This window comes from Carcharodon carcharias, chromosome 5 (genome assembly GCF_017639515.1).
Source record: "Carcharodon carcharias isolate sCarCar2 chromosome 5, sCarCar2.pri, whole genome shotgun sequence".
In the NCBI taxonomy this organism is placed as follows: Eukaryota; Metazoa; Chordata; class Chondrichthyes; order Lamniformes; family Lamnidae; genus Carcharodon; species Carcharodon carcharias.
The window spans coordinates 82029311-82048913 of NC_054471.1; the positions used below are offsets into that span (position 1 = coordinate 82029311).

The 19603-nt window shown below is 42.3% G+C and overlaps 1 protein-coding gene across 1 annotated transcript in view; it reads left to right on the forward strand.

Moving 5' to 3' along the window:
* Positions 1-7417: 7417 nt before the first annotated feature.
* Positions 7418-19603, forward strand: part of adgrb3 (adhesion G protein-coupled receptor B3) — a 1012398-nt gene continuing 1000212 nt past the window's right edge. The window contains exons 1-2 of the mRNA XM_041188763.1: positions 7418-7446; positions 10170-10962. Of these exons, the coding sequence (XP_041044697.1) occupies positions 10185-10962 (778 nt within the window). The 5' untranslated portion in view covers positions 7418-7446; positions 10170-10184. The remainder of the gene's footprint in view (positions 7447-10169; positions 10963-19603) is intronic.

Sequence of the window (19603 nt, forward strand, 5' to 3'; positions counted from 1 at the left end):
TTGCTCAGAGAATAACATCGGCTGTGGTCGTAACAATACATTTACTCACAAAATGTAGCATTACGCATGGCTACTTCCTACTTACCAACCCAGTGTTCCAGCAGTCTCTCCTTATACCATTTTGAGTACATCAAATAAACAAATTTAACAAATTAGCTAATTGAAAAGAAAGCCAATCAGACCAAATGATAGCCCAGAAGGGGCTAAGAATTAAAGGAACCTTTACCAAATTAAATCAGAATATCAGTTTGGAGGCACATGAGGCACTCAAGTGTACTAGTGGACACCACGTCCTCCCTCTCCAAGGACACCTGCCCATGAAAATGTAGCCATGGTAGAGGAACACACAGTAAGGCTAGATGACCTCCTCGACCGCCCATTGCCTGGACTTGTTAATGGCCAGCTTGGCCAGGATCAGGAGCAGACTTAAAAGGAGGTCCTCCTCCCTGCCCACCCCCCTCTGCACTGGGTGGCCAAAAATTAGGAGTGTGGAGCTGAAGTGCAGCAAAAACTTAAGGAGCAACTCCCTAAGAAAACTGAACAGGGAGTGTAATCACCCACAACCCATGTATGCATGGGACACGGACTCCTCCAGGCTGCAGAAAATTCAGGCTACCTGGGAGCCAGTGAAATACCTTATCTACAGTTGTACAGTATGAAACACCTCAGTCTCTCTTCGTAAGTGTTCTAAATAATTAAATAAACAATGTCTTTCACCTGTGTATCTCAACATTATAATTAACATGCCTTTAACAGTGACTACACTTGAAAAGTACTTCTTGCATGCAAAGCACTTGGAACATCCTGAGGACATGAAAAGTGCTGTATAAATCATGCAATGATAGATTGATAGAGCACAACCAGAGGTCATTCACTCCATTGTCTCCCTTTGAAAGAGTTATCCAATTAGCCCTGCTCTTTCCTCACAGCTCTGCCTTTGTTTTTTTTTTGCTTTTTAATATTTTATCCAATTCCTTTTAGAAAATTGGTGCTAAGCTGATGCCATACCCCTTTCAAGCAGTGCATCGCAGATCACAACAATTTATTATGTATAAAAATGCTTGCTTCCAGTTCTTTGGCCAATTATCTTAAATCTGTGTCTTCTGGTTACCAACCCTTCTGCCACTGGGAACAGTTTATACTTAATCACTCTATCAAAAACATTCACAATTTTCAACACCTCTGTTAAGTTTCCTCTTAACCTTCTCTGTTCAAATGAGAATAATTTCAGTTGCTTTAGTCTTTCCTGAAATCCTGCATCCCTGATACCATTCTGGTAAATCTCCACTGGAGCCTCTCAAAGGCCGTGGCATCCTTCCTAAATGGTGGTGCTCAGAATGGGACACACTGTTCCATCCAGCACCTAACCAGCATTTTATAAATGCATAGCATAACATTCTTGCTACTATACTCTATGCCTCTGTAAAGCTTAGAATACTGTATAATTTCTTAACAGCTTTTTTACCTTGTTTTGTCACCTTCAAAGATTTGTGTACATATACCCCTGGTTTCTCTGTTCCTGCACCCCCTTTAAAGTTGTATCATTTAGTTTAGATCGCAAGTTTTCTTCCATTTTTTTCATAATCAATGTCAGAAGCTACTGCATGTATAGCCCCTGACACAATCCTCCTTCAAGGTATCATTCACATCATTCACAGCCTGTGCTGCTCCTAGATTATTCCTTGCAGGCATCCTTACAAGTCACATAGTCCAAGCAATGTGTTTCAGTGTGTGCCATCGTGGAAGCAAATTGCTGCTTCAGCAACACTAGGAGCAACACTGATGACTGAATTGAATGCAGTGGAGTGTCAGTTAAACATACTATAAGCTGGTTGCTTAAGTGGTTCATGGGAATATTGCACTGGGCTTTTCAGTATTTGCACCAGGGAAGTGGCTTGTCAACTGCCTGGAAAATGTTAAATGATCATTATTACAAGTGTAGGGTGATTACCTTTTGTTCTTCTCATTCCTATTAATTAAACTAAATTATGTAAACTCCCCAACTTGTTAAAGAAATTTTGAGTAATTGACATTTTGTTTCAGGTTCTATGGAAAACTCAACCCCCCTTACCTTCAAAAATAAGGAAAACGTTGTCTTCAATTTCTGACAAGCTTTAATGCTGAATATCATACAGTGGACAGGCAAAGAAAAAAAATCTGATCAGCAAGCTTTATCCTAGGGTTGGTACTGTAGCACTTACGTTGCTCCCATCACAGTTTCACTAAAGACCATCAAAGTTAGAACACAACGTGAAATTCAAAATTGGTTCAGTTTGACTGAAGAAGGGAATTTTTCTTTTTCACATGCACTCCTTTCCTCTGATCTTCCTTCCACTGTCTGAGCACTTGGAAATACAATTATTATGACTCTCTGGGATATGCTTCTTCTTGTAGCATTTTGGAGTTTTTGCAAGATGTTGGATATATTAATCAAGTTACAAGAGTTTTCTAAAATTCAATTATGGGATGTGGTTGCTGCTGACTAGGTCAGCATTTATTGCCCATTCTTAATTGCCCTTGAGGTGGTGAGCTGCCTTCTTGAACCGCTGTAGTCCATGTGGTGTAGGTACATCCATAGTGTTGTTAGGAAGGGAGCTCCAGGATTTTGACCTAGTGACAGTGAACGAACAGCGATATATTTCCAAGTCAGGGTGGTGAGTGCCTTGGAGGGAAAATTCCAAGTGGTGGTGTTCCCATCTGTCTGCTGCCCCTAGATGGTAGTGGTCATGTGTTTGGAAGGTGCTGCCTACGGAGGCTTGGGGTTAATGAAGATGGCAAGTTTGTTTCACAACTGAATGTTGCTGGAGTAATTGCATCAATACCAAATGTGCAACAACAAAAACAACTTGCTTTTATATCACAAAAAGGGTGTAATAAAATGCCCCATGCTGCTTTACAGGAATATTAAGGAACAAAATTGACTCAGAGCTGCATAAGGAGATATTGCTGAAAAAAGAGACATGCTGTCAAAGCTTTTGTCTTGCACTCATCAGGACAGTTGCAAGAATACCAAATTTCAAAGGAAGCAACAATTAATGCTTCATGAGAAGAGGGTGCTGATTGGTTAATCCCTTTTCTCATTTATGATAAATTGTTGCTCCCTTTGAAATTTGTCATTATTGCATCTGTCCTGATGAGTGCAAGACAAAAACTTTGACAGCATGTCTCTTTCTTTCAACAATACTCAAGTTCTATACTAGCAACTGCACAAGGAGATATTGTGCTATATGACCAAAAGTTTGGTCAAAGAGGTAGGTTTCAAAGAGCATCTTAAAAGGGGAAAGAGAGGAAGAGAGACAGAGAGGTTTAGGAAAGGAATTCTAGAACTTAGAGTTTAGACAAATGAAGGCACAGCAACCAATATTGGATTGATTAAAAGCAGAAATACTCAAGATGTCAGTGTTGGCATAGCACAGAGATCTAGGAGTGATGTAGGGCTGGAGAAGATTACAGAAATAGGGAGGGGCAAGGCCATGGAAAGGTTGGAAAACAAGAATGAGAATTTTATAAATGAGGCATTGCTTGACTACAGCCAATGTAAATCAGTGCCCAAAGGGGAGATGGGACTCATGTGAGTTAAGACATGGTAGCAGAGTTTTATATTACCTCAAGTTTGTGGAGGGTAGAACATTGGAGGCTGTCTAGGAGAGCATCGGAATAATCAAGTCTCGAAGTAACAGAGGGTTTCAGCAGCAAATAAGCTGAGGTGGTAGGGTGGGGCGGGGTGGGGGGGCAAAGTTGAATAATGCTATGGAAGTGGAAATTGCTTTCTTAATAATGGGGCAAATGTGTGGCAGGAAGCTCATCTCAAGATCAATCAATACACCAACATTGTAAACAGTCTGATTAAGCCTCAGACAGTTGCTAGGGAGAGCAATGGAGTCAATGATGAGGGGACAGAGATTGTGTCGGGACAAAAGACAATATTATCTGTCTTCCCAATATTTAAATGGAAGAAATTTTTGCTTATCCAGTTCTGAATATCAGGCAAACAGTCTGATAATTAAGAGATGGTGGAGGAGTTGGGAAAGGTGGAGGATAGGTAGAGCTGGGCATTATCAGTGCACACATGAAAACTGACACTTTGGTTTCAGATGATGTCATCGTGGAGCAGATATGGATAAGGATAGATCCTATGAATGAAACTGGGTGGGTGCACCTGCCCAGCTGGACAAAGGTGGTGAGGTGTTAGAACAGAATTTCATAGTCAACGCTACCAATAATTTTGAAGGGAAAGAGAGTTGTAGATGCATTGGAGCTCTTTGCTTAGAGCTTGACAAATGACACATAAAATTACTAAAATGGTGATGCCTTGAGTCAAGAAAATCTCCAATAAGAAATACAAAATGCATGGAGTTAATTAGTTGAGAGGTTATAACTATCAGTAAAATTTAAACAAGCTGTGGCTCTTACTCTAGAAAGGAGAAAACTGAAGGGTGATATTATAGAACTTCTTCAGTTCTGTGGACAAAGGCAGGTCTTACCCCAGCACTGCAATCTCCACTACACATAGGGCAAGGAGGCAGCTCCCAGATCATCCCCAACCAGAACAAGGATCAAACTCCACGCTGTTGGCACCAATCTGGTCCACACCTGCCATCCCAGCCATGTTATGCACACATTGCTGTGGCCTAGTCCGGGGTTGGGAATTGGAACCTCGACCTGACTCAGAGGCAGGAACACTATCTTTTGCACCACAAGAGCTCCAGCAGCGTAGGCATAGAGGAGGTGTTTCCACTTGTGGGGAGTCCAAAATTAAGGGTCAGAAACGTAGGGAAATCACTAATAAATCCAATAGGGAATTCAGGGAAAATTTCTTCATCCAGAGGGATAGGGAGATACCTTTAAGTTGAAGAAAGATATATTCATGAAGGATAAAAGAATAAAAGGAAGGGTACCTAGGGCCAGATGAATGAGGGTGGGAGGAAGTTTGCGTAGAGCACAAGCTGGGCCGAATGGCCTGTTCCTATATTATGAAAACAATGCAATACTATACAATAACTGGCAAAATTAAATTGAAATCAAAAATTGAAGACACGAGGAGATTCCTGTTAACACAGGAAGGCTGTCAATCAAATATGTGTTGAACCAGCCAAATGAGGGTCGCGGCTGGAAGCACACAGGGCCTGACAGTGAATTGGACTTTGGTGTCGCTTCTTGGCACCGAGGAACAGGTTAAACTGTGTTTTCAAGAGAAACCCAATTTGGCAAACCACACCAACTATGCACACAAACAAATATACTTAAAAGAGGACTCGGTGTGAAAAAAAAATCTCCAAATGTACACTGACTGGACTGGAAATGCCTTTACACATCGGGTCCTCTTTTAAATAATTTTAAAATGTACATGACACCGCGCTAGAGCAACATGAGCAGGTTAGTGGCAGGGAGAGGTGGGAGTGTGTGTCTGCCCTAAACATGGTGTAAAATAAAAGGAGGGGATTTGAGAGCAATCTGGCTCTGATTTAACAGTTGACCCTAGCCGGATGACTTCCGCGCACGTTGCCCTGTAATATCTGGCGACATTATTCCAACGGCTGCTGCTGGTTAATTCACAAAGTTAAAACATAGACACAAATACAAAAAACAATCCTCAGCCCTAACCAATCTTCAGCAGGCGATGCAGTTTGCATTGTGGACTCACAGGGTAAATCAGACAAACGCATCCTCCCTACCCATAGACAGCAAACTAGCGCTAGTTTGTACTAATCTGTTCACCTGTAAACAGTTCTAACAGCAGATGAGTCAATCACCAGCCCATCCCCTAACTGTGAGCATCCTCTGGTTGAAGCCCAGTGCTGGTGCCAGCTACTCTGTATGGATATATATTTAACAACAATAAAAAAAACTCAGGCATTAATCGTGCCTGTTGTCCACAGGATTCTCTCCTGTTAGCGATGCTGTATCGCGCTCCAGTACAAACAGGGATGAATGTCCTTAATCGTCATGTTTGTCTCTTCCTTCGCTAGAATATGCGTCTCTCATTTATTCTGCAAAAGCATACAATGTGTTGTCCGTCTTTAAAAGGTAAGGTATGTGTTATATAGCCGCTAGCAGTTTATTTCCTTGATATAACAGCGCCGCGGTTCTGCTCGCTTTCTGGTATTGCCTTTAATCTCGTGGATACTGAGCCAGGGATTAGCTCTATGTCATCTGGGCGGTAAAGCTTTTTGATATAATATACGCACATGTCGGTTCCCTGTCCGTTGGCCATTGACCTGCAAGACGCCCGAGTCAGCTTGGCAAAGTGGACGCACGAGTTTCTTAACCCCCTCTCCGTAAACCCAGTGTGAATATTCCCACGGTGAACTCCACTCGCAACACCCCGTGTTCTCCGATATCAGTCCCCGTGAGCACCAACACAAAGTGAAATGAACAGGTTGTCTCTATTTCTTCATCAGTAAGTTTCACTGCGTCCACTTTTACTCAATCTTCCACTTGGTGAGCGTCGCTCTCCTGAACCGCCCCACCCCCATTTTTTTGCACATCCCTCAGTCTGTCTTCAACCACGGAACCTTTGCCAATCTTAAGCACCCAGCGCCCTCCTTGACCCAGGTAGGCAGGAGGAAATGGTCACTGCAGCAAAGCTGTCTCTCCGCTTGGGTTTTTAATCATCTTAACCCTGGTCTAAATTCCAGATTGAGTTTATGCTCCAAATTTAAAACGAGAACAGACTGGGGTTGGGATAAAACAACTAAAATGAGCAGGGGTGGGGGTGGAGGAGCTTGATTTGCCCTCTCCTTTTCTGAACCCTCCCCCCTCTCCACTCCCCACTTTCTGCGGGAAACCGATACTGGTGTAAAATCCCTTCAGAGAGGCGCTTGCTAACGTTAATACGTTGCCTGATCCTGGCCAGGGTGACGCGCAAAACGCAGCCGCATCCTAAAGCCAGAGGCTCCTTTCGTTCTCTCGCTATACTGTACCAGTCCCGACCACTCTTAACATTCCCCCTCCTCGCGAAGCCCCCCCCACCTCCATCATCAGCTCAGGATTCTCTTCTCCTCCATGACATTTCCGGAGAGTCCGCCAGTGATCTGAATCTATTTCTGCAGCAAGCCTTATCTCAACAGACTCTTCTCTTCCCCAAAACGTCCCCCCCACCCCTCTTCCTTTTTTGTTTGAATTTTCAATCTGGTGTGTGTGATTTACCCTGTCTCCCAATATATCCTGCTTCTCAAGAAAAAAAACTCTCGTACTCCATCCGGCTGGGTCTTTCACGGTTCTTGCAGGGGCAAGCGAGCGAGAGAGAGAGAGAGAGAACCCCCAATACAAATGCAAACATGCATTCTGGAGTTTAATGGCTTTCTGAAGAATCGGTTCGAATTGGTGGTTGCACTCGCAGCTAAAATGGGAAGAGTTAAATCCGATAAATGGAGAGCTTCCCATTCAACACTGGACATGTGTGTTAGTATCGCAAAGAAATAAGCACAGTTTTCCAGTTGTAAGGTAAGGACACCTTATGTATTCTTCGTACATCTTTGGAGCCAGCTCAGGACTAGTTAGTAAATAGAGAGGGAGAGAGAGAAGCTGCCGAGAAGGATCGGCTTTAATTCTCTTATTCTAGTCTGGCCGACTCAGTAACCGCTTCAGGGTTATATAGAAGTTGTTATTTATACAAAAAAAATCTCTGCACAATGAATCCTTGCAGACTTAAACAAGTGAGTTGTTCTGCGCGGGATGGCGGACTGGGAAATGTTAGGACAGGAATGTGTGTGCCGAGGAAGTTGAGATGGAAATGAGCCAGTGTGAGCGTCTCAGCATCCAGCATAACTTGTGCAGAGAGCAGTGTTATGGCGCCGTCTATGTTTAACACGATGGACGCCACGGCTGTTTTTTTTTTTGTTAGGATATAAACTTATATGAATGTCTTTCACTGGCGACTTTTGCTTCAAATATATACTCCATATATAAAGAGATAGGTACAAGTCTGGCGTGTCCACTGAGCTGAGCGCCATGCTTTTTGCAACAGTTGGGTAATATGTGCAGGTCCGCTGAACGCTGGCAAGATTATATTCATTTTTAAAAAGAACAACTGTTTTGCGGGGGCGGTGCATCAGATCTGCCTGCACCTTTGGGCGCTAAAAAGTGCTGCGTGTAGCAAGGTCCCCAGTTACCTGGAGACCGGGAAGCACATTCACCACTGTTGTCCTTCACAAACAAGCCTCCGATTTTGTGAGGCATCATTTTAATCAGACGCATTGGAACTTCTGCCAGTCAGTTTAGGGTTAACATGAACCGGGAGAGACAAGCCAGCTCGCGGAGATTTGCAGCAATATCTGCAGATTTATGAAATCCTGAAGAGTGTTAAAATTGAATTCGTAGACGCGAGCGTTAAAACTCCAGCTACATTCCAAAAAGCCGCCGTCTCCTCTCGTTTCAGTTCAGTTTGCAGTCAAAATTGTCGCGATTGAATCAATATTATAAGGTTTAATTGACGGATGAGTTGTTAATTTAGGTGAATTTCAAAGAATATTATTGGTGATAATCTTGGGAGATGTTTTCTTGAAGGATATTCGGTACGTAGAGAGACTCTTCTCCCAGCAAACATGCCTTTTGTTTAGCTATAATGATCCAACCTAATCTCAGAACATGTTATCGTTGTCCTCAATCCGGCCATCAGTTCGGGTAGAATGCCCAGGGTCTCCCAAGCTTGTTTCCATATTCAACAAAATGCGCATTGTTTACACCTTGTGGGTCCCGCCGGATGACGTGAAGTGTCAATGCAAAGAGTTAGAAAAAGGGGGAAAACATAAACTTTATTTCCACGCATTACAAAGTGCTCTTGCAACCTGGGAGTTGCCAAATTGCAGGGGGGGGGGGGGCGTAAACTTTAAACTGGAAGATTTATCTGGTGGACTGTGTGCGGACTGTGCATGGTAAACCGTGCGAAAGGGTTCTTAACTCGACAGACCTCCATGCTAAGTTGTGGGAATTGTAATGTGGAGTGATTTGTTTAACTTGCTCGCGTACACAGCCTATTTTTGCACATTAGGGTCCTTGTACCTCGGTTCTCCGTTTGCACCGTCCAGCTTTATCTTGGGAACAGCGGCACGGTAATACCTTTAAAATAATGCGGACGTGCTGGGAATATTGTAAACAGCGGAGGCGGAAAGGAGCAATACGAATGCATAATGTTTAAAAACATCACATTATAGAGCACCTGATTCGGAATTTTTAAAGGTAATTTAAAAAAAACAATTATAAAATACACAAATCAGAAAGAGGATCAGCTGGTAGGAAGGAGCTCGTGGTTGCAATTGGAGGCACCTTTCCTTATCCTGAATTTTGGATCCGGGAATGCCTTTCTTATTGTATAGCACGCTGTGTGTTTTCCTTACTGCGGGTTTAGCAGCTCAATGCAGTAAGTAACTCAAAAGAAACAAGTCATACTAACAAATATCTCATTGTTCCTGGCTGCATTATCCAAGCGGAAGCCCTTTAAAAATCTTTTTTCTGGGGGGCGGGGAGTGCTTGGCATCTGGAAAATTAAGTGTTATTTTAGCTGAACTACCTTTTGCAATCATAGTGGCAAACAAGAGAGCGAGATTTGCTCCGAAATACACCCTCTGCCTGAAGACTGCAGTCGACAATCCCATCTTCAACCTTAAAATGAATGTTAAATAGTCAGCCTGGCTGTAAAGCCAGACAATCCATACAATGATTACAGTTAAAAAAAACACTTCATTAAATATGGTTATTGCCCAGCCTGCACTGCTTCCTGTATTTCTAACAGTATATGCCCGCTTCCCTTTCCGAGTCTCCCCTCTGATGTTACTTGTGTGTTCGTGCTTTTTCGAGTGAAATTTGATAACGGATTGCCACTGTTCAGATATTTTGAAGCCAAACTAGTCTATAGAGGGTGATGGAGCGTTATTGGCTCTCGCTTTCCTCTTTCTATATCTCTTAGCACAGATATTGGGATGATATCCGCGTGGCGGCGGTGTGTTGTCAGCCATCCAGCCAGATGCTTAGCTCAAATTCAAGCCCTCCGTTTCAGATGATATCCCCACTCTATTGCATGGCGAAGTCTTCTCGGAGATTCCGCAAGCACCGGCGGTCGCTGTGAGGGGGCGCCTTATTGTATTGTCTACAATCCTGAGTGTTACTTGTATTTTCATCTCTCCCACCGCCCCCATCCCCACCCCCCTCCTCTCTCTCTCTCTCTCCAGGCCAAATGACATAGGATGAGGGCCCTTGGTGACCTGATGACTTATATGTTTGCAATCCATCTTCTGGCCATGGTTGGATTTAACACTGCCGAGGACCTGTGCTCTAGCTTTGTGAAGGGAGTCATCTACGGATCGTATTCGCTCAATGATTTATTTCCCCAAAACTTCACCAATTGCACGTGGACCTTGGAAAACCCGGATCCGACCAAATACACTATCTACCTGAAATATTCCAAAAGGGACCAGGTGTGCTCCAACTTCTCCCTATGGGCTTACCAATTCGATCACTATTCGCCTGAGAAGATACGGGACCTACTGACCAACGCCAAATCCGTCGTCCACTTGTGCCAGGCGAGGAGTATGTTTGTGTTTTTGGAATTTGGCAAGAATTTCATCCAGCTGCGCCGCCTGGTCCAGCCCGGCGGGCCGGCGGGACAGCCCCGCGGCAGAGGGCCGAGTGGCCGGCCGGCTTTCGAGTTTCTGGTGCTGAACAAGGTGAGCCCCAGCGAGTTCGGCTGCCAGATGCTGTGCGGCTGGTTAGAGAGCTGTCTGAGAGCCGGGGGCCAAGTTGGAAGAGCCGGGGACCGAGGAAGCGCCAAGGGAGGGTCGGAGGCAGCCGGCTCCTGCGGGGTGCTGGACGCCAAGTGCAATTGCCAGCAGGATGTGATGACGGGCGTGGATGGACTCGACATGGTTCTACCTCTCAATGCAGACACCGAGGGCTGCCTCTCTGCCCGCCTCCACACCACTCACACATGCAACCTCACCGAGGGCAAGCGCACAACCAGGAAAGGTAGGTGTCTTTACATTACCTCAGTGCATTTAAAAAACAGCTTCCAGGAGCCAATCATAAAAAAAATTGGTGTAAATTACTTGCCACTATAATTACTGTACATATACAAATAATGTATATATGTCTTATTAGAGTTAGCATTATATCGTCACATTGTGTCTAATTACTGTATATATACAAATAATTTATATATGCGTTATTAAAGTTAACACTATATAAAATCACATTGTGTCTAATTACTGTATATATATATACAAATAATGTATGTATATATGATATTAGAGTTTGCACAATGTAAGGTCACGTTATATTTGATCTATGTGTGGTTAGGAATGTTGATCAGATTTGGAATATCCCACAAGGAGATGGTGACTGTTCGTTGCTCGATTGCCTGGCATATCCTGAGATGAAAATGCAAGTTTGGTTTCCTTAACTTGTCTGTAGCTTTTATAAGGAGACTTGTGAGGTCATTTTGTTGGTCTCTCGCATCTCATTTGTCTCTTAGGCTGTACGGGTTCATTTACATTACAGACCGAGATCCAGAAATCCTAAACGGTTCTCCGAGGCCTCCAAAGATTGAAGGGGGCAGGGGGAGCTTTAAAAAATCATAATATTGCTCACGTTAAACCTGTCAGACAGAAGAAGCGCAGTGACTAGGGCAGTGAGCAATGGGGTGGAAAGAATTTAAATTTGAGAATATGCCTCTTCGTAAGGACGGTGGCCATTCGATGCAGTTCTCAAGTTTGTATTGTGGTCTGTACAATTGCAAGTTGTCCTTGTGGAAGGGATTGCTGAACTATTAAGATGCATAAATATTTACATATTCAATCATTAGTACAAATAAGGCTTCAGAGGTGACATTGTCTGAGAGGGAGGAGGTTCACTCCCTGTACTGCTTCATCCTCTTACGACCATTCCCAGGATCAGAGGCCAAACAAGCCTCGTCACCTATGTCAGCACTTGGAATTAAACTTAAGGATGAATACCATATTTCTAACTCATTCTTAGCCTGGCATTTTTTTTTTGTGTAGATATGTTGTAACGTTACCTAGTAAATGTTCAACATCAACAATCAACCTGACAGTAAAAAATAAGGTTCACCTGCTTTGGGAATTTCCCAGTGGACACACACAATGCAGAATTGCGCAAGGTTGTGAGCCAGGAGTAATTCACTTCTCTAGTATTAGTAACCAGCCATTGTTCACAAATACATTATCCATTGCAGTATATTCCATTTGGAGATTTGAGTCAGTTTGTCTGTCTGTGTTGCCACCTTGCACATTAGAGCCCGACCAACCCGATCACCATTGAAGATTGCTAACTTGTGTGCTGACTATATTCGTTACATATCAATCGCGGCAGCCGAAATTTGGAGGAAAAAATTGTGGTGGAAACTCCGTCAAATTATGGCGGCGGAGCGGGATGGATCTCTGAACCAGTGACAGGACAGGAGTATAAACAGTGACAAACAGCAAAGATGAACTCCTCCGTGCTGCCATTAGAATTGTGGAAATTTCAGCCCACGGGTCGTGTGTCTGAGCTGCTGACAAGAGACTTGTAAAGTGCTGGGCTTACAGCTGAAATAGCTCCTATGTTAAAAAAAAACTTTCCGAAAATAAAGGGTGTTTTTAAATATATATATGTGCCCAAATTACAATGTTGGCCCGAGGTGAAAAAGAAAAGCAAAATAGCACGTCCTACTTCTATAAGTAGCTGTTAACTCGATTCTAAGCTTATAAATGTATGGTTTGATGGCTGTCATAACATATGGGGCAGAGAGCAGTGGGGTGCAACCTCTGAAAGGCTAGCTCATAGCCTGATAGTCTGATTTCTAATGATTCTCTGAGCAGTGATGTCTATTGTTACCGTATTACTGTTAATAACATCCCCCAGTAAATGGGAGTCGCCCTCTAATCGTCTCATGACATTGAGAAGACATACTACTCTTTGCAACAATAACAACAAAACTAACGTTCTGCGCCAATTTGGATGTTGTCCATCTCTTAGCGATCTTGACTTAATAAAAAAGGCTAGTTTCTGCTCGTTTTGCTCCTCTTTCAATTAATTTCCTTTCAAAAAAGAAGCCCCAGGTACCATAAGTTGAATACCCCAGCTGACAGAGTGAGTAAACATAGGGGAGTTGGTGACTTAGTGGCAATGTCACTGGGCTAGTAACCTCGGTAGACCGAGTGGTTCAAATCCCGCCACAGTAGCGGATGGAATTTGAATTCAATTAATAAAACCTGAAATTGAAAATTAGTCAATAACAATAGCTATTGCTTACTTGGTCTGACCTACATGTGACTCCAGACCGAAACCAATATGGCTGACTCTTTTCTGCCCTCCCTCTGAAATGGCCTAGCCAGCTTCAATGCTGAGAAGAACGAACTGCCCGAAATTTGATTGGGGGGGGGGGGGTGTTTAGGGCATTGAAGCCAAAAGAGGGTTAACTTTTGGAGTTTAGCTTCATTCTTAAATGGGGGGAAATTACAGAGCTATGGAGGAAGCATGCTGGGGAATAATTGGATAGCTCTTTCGAAAGAGACAGCACACCATAATGGGCCGAATGGCATTCTTCTATGCTGTAAAAATAATCCATGATGGGGACACAGCAGGATTAATAAAACCAGTGTTTTTGTTTTAAAAATTCTGCTCGCTTTCCAAAACCCTTCACAACTTGATTTTTTTGTCACTTTCAAGGGTGTTAACGCTTAATTTTCGAGTTTCCGTCACAATGAAAAACCTGCAGTAACACTGACTAAAACACTTCTCTTGGCCTCTATCACCAGCGTCATCCCGTAGAATATTGCTTGTTCTATAATATGGATTCGCCTTTTCCCTCTTTTGAAAGAACAGTTCAGACTTAGTCGGTGGTTTCAGGGTGAATGGTTGGTAAAAATTGGAGCGTTGGAGTTTGATGGGGAGAAGAGAGAGAGAGGAGAATTTGTTCTGACCTGGAATGCAGTATATCTGAAAAAGACTCAGATTCAAGAGCAACTTGCCAGAGGAAATTGGATAAACAGTGGTAGAGGAGAAAATTTGCAGGATTTTGAGGAAATGGAGGGAATGGGTGGAAGAGGGTGGTGGGGCTAATTGGATAGCTCTTTCAAAGCGTCGGCACACGCACCATGGGCTGAATGGTCTCTTTCAGACATATAGGATTCTGTGATTGTATAAGGAGCTCACGTTAATGCACACACAGGGGCACCTATGGATGGTTATCATTTACTTAGTGTCACCGCGAGGCAGCGCCTCCCCGCATAAGGTTATTTTTAAAACTGGCAAGTTTCTCCTCCTAAAGCCAACTCGCTATTTAAATGCCCGTTGGACTCCGGCTCACAGTATTTACACAGGTTTGCTGCTACCCTGTTTTATAATCTTTAGTGCCGGCTGTTTCCTCTGGTGGAGCTCAGCGTTTCCAAATTTCCCGGTCTTGTAGAAATTCATTTATCTATCCATATACCTGTCACTGCTTGCTGCCAGCATCACGCCAAGCAAAGGGCAGTACACCACAAGCGAAAACAAAAACAGAAATACCTGGAAAAATTCAGCAGGTCTGGCAGCATTGACAGAAAAGAGCAAAGTTGATGTTTCGAGTCAGTTCTGTTGAAGGGTCATGAGGACTCGAAACGTCAACTTTGCTCTTCTCCGCCGATGCTGCCAGACCTGCTGAGTTTTTCCAGGTATTTCTGTTTTTGTTTTGGATTTCCAGCATCCGCAGTTTTTTGTTTTTATTTTTGCACACCACAAGCGATTCGGATTCTCTCATTACACCGAGATTCGTGTCACATCTGCGCCCTCTACAGAACGTTCGAAGAACAGAGCCGCATACGGCAGTAAACGCGTCCCTAATATTCCCAACTCAGATGCTCAGAAGATTTTCCGCGTGATGTGAGCGCCCTCATTTTTTGTTCACAGTCACCTCATTGAACCCCATATCCACGCAATTCTGATACAGAAAAGAATCCTTCGCACGGGATCCAAAACAATAATCCTGGCAGCTGTGCCTGAATGATATTTTAATCACAGAATGACAGCTAGATAGGCGGATGATAGATAATGGACATATATTGTGAAATTATTGTGTTTATAAATTATCTAGAGAGAATAATTTGCTGCTCTTTGTTTCTTTGCAATTTTTCACCTACAAACAATATTTTAAATTATATATTGCCTCAGTTTTTAAAATAGTTTCAGTTGTAGCTAGAATTGATAGAGAAAATGGTTCTGTATATGTCGGATGGTAAGGATTTTTCTTTCTATATGAAACTACAGAACGTCTGTAATAAGAGCACAGACTAAGGATAAAGTTATCATGTAGGATATGAAGTGCAAATAGCAACTGTGCCCATCAATGAGGACTTGTGTGTGTACAAGCACAGAGCTCTATTCACTAGGACCCCTTGTGTACACAGAGCTCCATTCACTAGGATTCCCTGTGCGTACATTCACTAGGACCTGTGTGTGTGTGTGTACAAGCATGAGCTCACTTTGCTAGTACCTCTGTGTGCGTACAGAGCTCCATTCACAATGACCTGTGTGTGTATGCACAGAGCTACTTTTGTTAGGACCTCTGTGTGTGAGTACACAGAGCTACATTCACTAGGACCTCTGAGTGTGTGTACACAGAGTTCTATTTGCTACAACCTGTGTGTGCGCACAAGCACAGAGATCCATTCACTAGGATCTCTTTGTCTGTACACAGACCTCCATTTGCTAGGGCATGAGTGTGTGTACAACCACAGAGCTCAATTTGCTAAGGCCTCTGTGTGTGGAAACAGAGCTCCATTCATTAGAACCTGTGTGCGTGTACACAGAGCTCCATTTGCTAGAATTTCTTTATCTGTACACAGCACTCAATTTGCTAGGACCTGTGTGTGTGAAAACAGAGCACTATTCATTAGAACCTTGGTGTGTGTACACAGAGCTCCATTCACTAGGACCTCTGTATGTACAAGCACAGAGCTCCATTCACTAGAAGCCCTGTGTATGTACACAGAGCTTCATTCGCTAAGACCTCTGTATGTGGACAGAGCTCCACTCCCATAGACTTATGTACAAGTTCAGAACTCCATTCACAAGGAGCTATGCATGTATACAAGCATGAAATTGCATTCCAAAGATGGTAAATGTTTAACGCCTTAACACAGTACCAGGAAACTCTAGTGGAAATATGCTCCGTGTTGTATTTAGTTTATGTGGTGTAGGTTGGCTGCTCATGGTAGTTGATTCCCATTCATTCGCATGGTCAGTTTGTGACATGACATGGTGCCATGAAGAAATTGAAATGTGCATCTAATGAAATTAATGTGATATAATTAAAGGCAAAATATCCATATTAGCTTGCTACATGTATTAAAAACCATTGCATTTCTAATATATCGTCACAAAATCCAAACACTAATCTTGCATGATTTGGATGGTGTGCAGCAATGGATGATGTCTAATGTACAATGTTATACATTATAATCATGTTGTCCATGCTTATTCTGGACTCAGCTGTAGGCTTGTTACAACAGTAAAGCTTGAGACTGATAGCGTCGATTGGAATAATGTAATCTAGAGATTACTGCTCCCTCAATTGCATCTAATTTTCTTCTAGACCAGTTATACAATCAGTTTTGCACCAATGCAAATTGTTTTTTTAATGCATCTTAAAAGAAAACCAGAAGCAAAACTTGGTAGTCGGGTTAGTATCCTTACTGTGGGCTACATTGTGGTAAGAGGTGTGAAACCAGCTCCACGGTATTGTCTTACAAAAGCAAAATCTTACAGATTCTGGAAATATGAAATAAAAAGAGAAAATACTGGAAATATTCAGCAGGCCAGATAGCATGCGCAGAGAGAAAAACAGAGTTAATATTTAAGGTCAATAACCTTTCATTATTTTCTGTTTTTGTTCTAGACGTCCAGCATCCATAGTATTTGTTTTTATATGTTTTTCAATGTCTAATTTTGCTTTATAATGCTCCTTAGGAAGCACCTTATAACATTCAATTACATTAAAGATGCCACATAAACATAAGTTGTTGTTGTTGATGCTGTTCATTGCTCAAATTGCAGTACTCCAGATTGGGTCTAACAACTGAAGCATTACTTCCTCATATTTATGTTCTAATCCCTTTGAGATAAAAGCCCATATTCCATTAGCTTTTCTGACTATCATTTACACTAGTGCACCTGCTTTTAGCATTTTGTGTATTAGGATATTTAAATCTCTTTGCTCTTCGAAAGCTGCTAGTCTCTCACCATTGACAAAATATCTATGTAACATATTGTGCCTCCTAACTCAGTGCCATCTGAAAACATAGATCTATTCCTTCATCCAAGCAATTAATGTATATGGTGAAAATCTGAGGACCCCAGTACAGATGCCTGGGGAATACCACTTATCATGTCTCACCAATAAGATAACATTCTCTTCAACACTACTCTCTGCCTCCACCTCACCCCAATTATCAGCCTTTGATACAATGTTACCTTCAGTTCTGTGTGCTATCATTTTTTTTCTAATGATTTCTTGTACAATTCTTTACAAGATATATTCTGGAGTCCATATAACCACCATCCACCTCACCTATTCACTTTACTGGTGATCTCCTATTAAAAATTAAACTTAATCAGTCAGATGTGGCCTACCCATCACCCTGTTTCTATGCTGTATATTCCATGTAAAGTAATCTCAAAATCTATGCTGACTCTCTTTGATCTGCTGATACTTGTCGAAGTATTCATTTACTCTGTCTCTGCTGATAGATTCCAGTAACTTCCCAACAATTGATATCAAACTAACAGGACTGTAATTACCTGGTTTCCTCTCCGCCCGCCACCCCCCCCCCCCCCCCCCCCCCCCCCCCCCCACCACCACCACCACCACCTTCTTAAGTAACAACAAAGATGTGCAATTTTCCAATTCAGTGAACAATTCTTGAATCTTGAGGGCTTTGGAAATTGTGACTCATGCAAGCGCAGTTTCCCCCCATATATCTTTTAGTAATATGGGGCAGAAACCATCAGGTCCTGGACATTCAGCCATCTTAAGTCTCACTAATTTCACCATTACCTTTTTTAAAAAAAACTCACGTTAAACCCATGAAGCTTCTCCTCTTGACTTCCCCTTGGATTGCTGATATTATTCTCCCTTCCACTACTGTGAAAAGGATACAAATTACTCATTTAACAAGTCTGCTATTGCCATATTATCCCTTACAGTATTGTCTGCATCTGTGGACCTACATTGTGCTTCACCACGCTTTCTCCTAATATATTTATAAAAAGATTTGAGTCGGTGTGTAGGTTTTTTCATATTTTCATTTTGCACCTTGAATTTCCTTATATCCTTTTTTTTTGCTTTCTATTTCCACTTTTCTTTATATTTGTCCAAATCTTTTCTTGCCCTAATAATGCAAGTGAAGTCTTTGCCTTTTAGGCACATTTGCTGGCTTTATATTGTACCAATTGTTCTTTGAATACTTACCACTGTTTGCCAGTGGGTTTGCTCATTAGCAGTTCAGCTCAGTTTACTGCGATCAATCAATTTTTCATCCTCTCAAAGTCTGCCTTAGTTAACTTTAAAACTATGCTTTGTGACTCATTCTTTTCCCTCTCAAACCTAATGTCGAACTCAATCAGACCATGGGCACGATTCCCAAGATGTTCCAGTAGCATCAAATTTTTTACTAATTCTGGTTCAATGCACAGCCCTAAATCAAGTATATATTTGTTCCCTTGTTGGTTCTAAAATATATTGATCTAGAAACCCACAGATATGCAAGAAATTGTCTTTACTGACACAGCTATTCTGTGAATATGAAAATTATAAGTCACAAAATTTGGGTCTGTAGCACGTGTTGTTCTGGTGCTATAGGTGTCATCTTGGTTTCAAAATGGTTTCCTCTTTACAAGGAGGAGATGGTGGTATAATGCTAATGCCACTGGACCATTAATGTGGGGGCCAGTCTAATGTTCTGGGGACTTGGTTTCAAATCCCAGCAGGGCAGCTGGTGAAATTTAAATTCAATTAATTAATTTTAAAAATCTGGATTTAAAAGATAGTTTCAGTAATGGTGACCATGAAACTATCATCAATTGTTGTAAAAACCCATCTGGTTCACATCATTTAAAGGTAATCTCTGTCCTTAACCGGTCTGGCCTACATGTAACTACAGATCCACAGCAATGTGTTGACTTTTAACTGTCCTCTGAGATGGCCTAGCAAGCCACTCAGTTGTACCAAACCGCTACAGAAAGGTTCAAGGTGGTGGCTTAGCACCACCTTCTCAAGAAAAATCAGGGATGGGCAATGAATGCTGGCCTTGCCAGCAATGCTCACATCACATGGAAGAATTATTTCAAAAATGAGTATATTTCTGATACCTGATGCCATTTTGGTGAAGGTTTTATTGTGGGTGTTAGGTGTTTGTGCTAGAATTGTGCGAGTAGGCAGATCCTGGTATCACTTAGCATGTAACACTGATTTGACACCAGCTCTGCAATTTTTGATTTTGCCAGTCTAGTGAACACCCTCTTTTAAGCATGCACAACTGCACATGGGTTCAGCAGCAGGAAGGACATCCATAACTAGTGCTATTTAAAGAGATCATCAACTGCTTTGACTTGTTGATTTCTTCTGGCTTTGTCT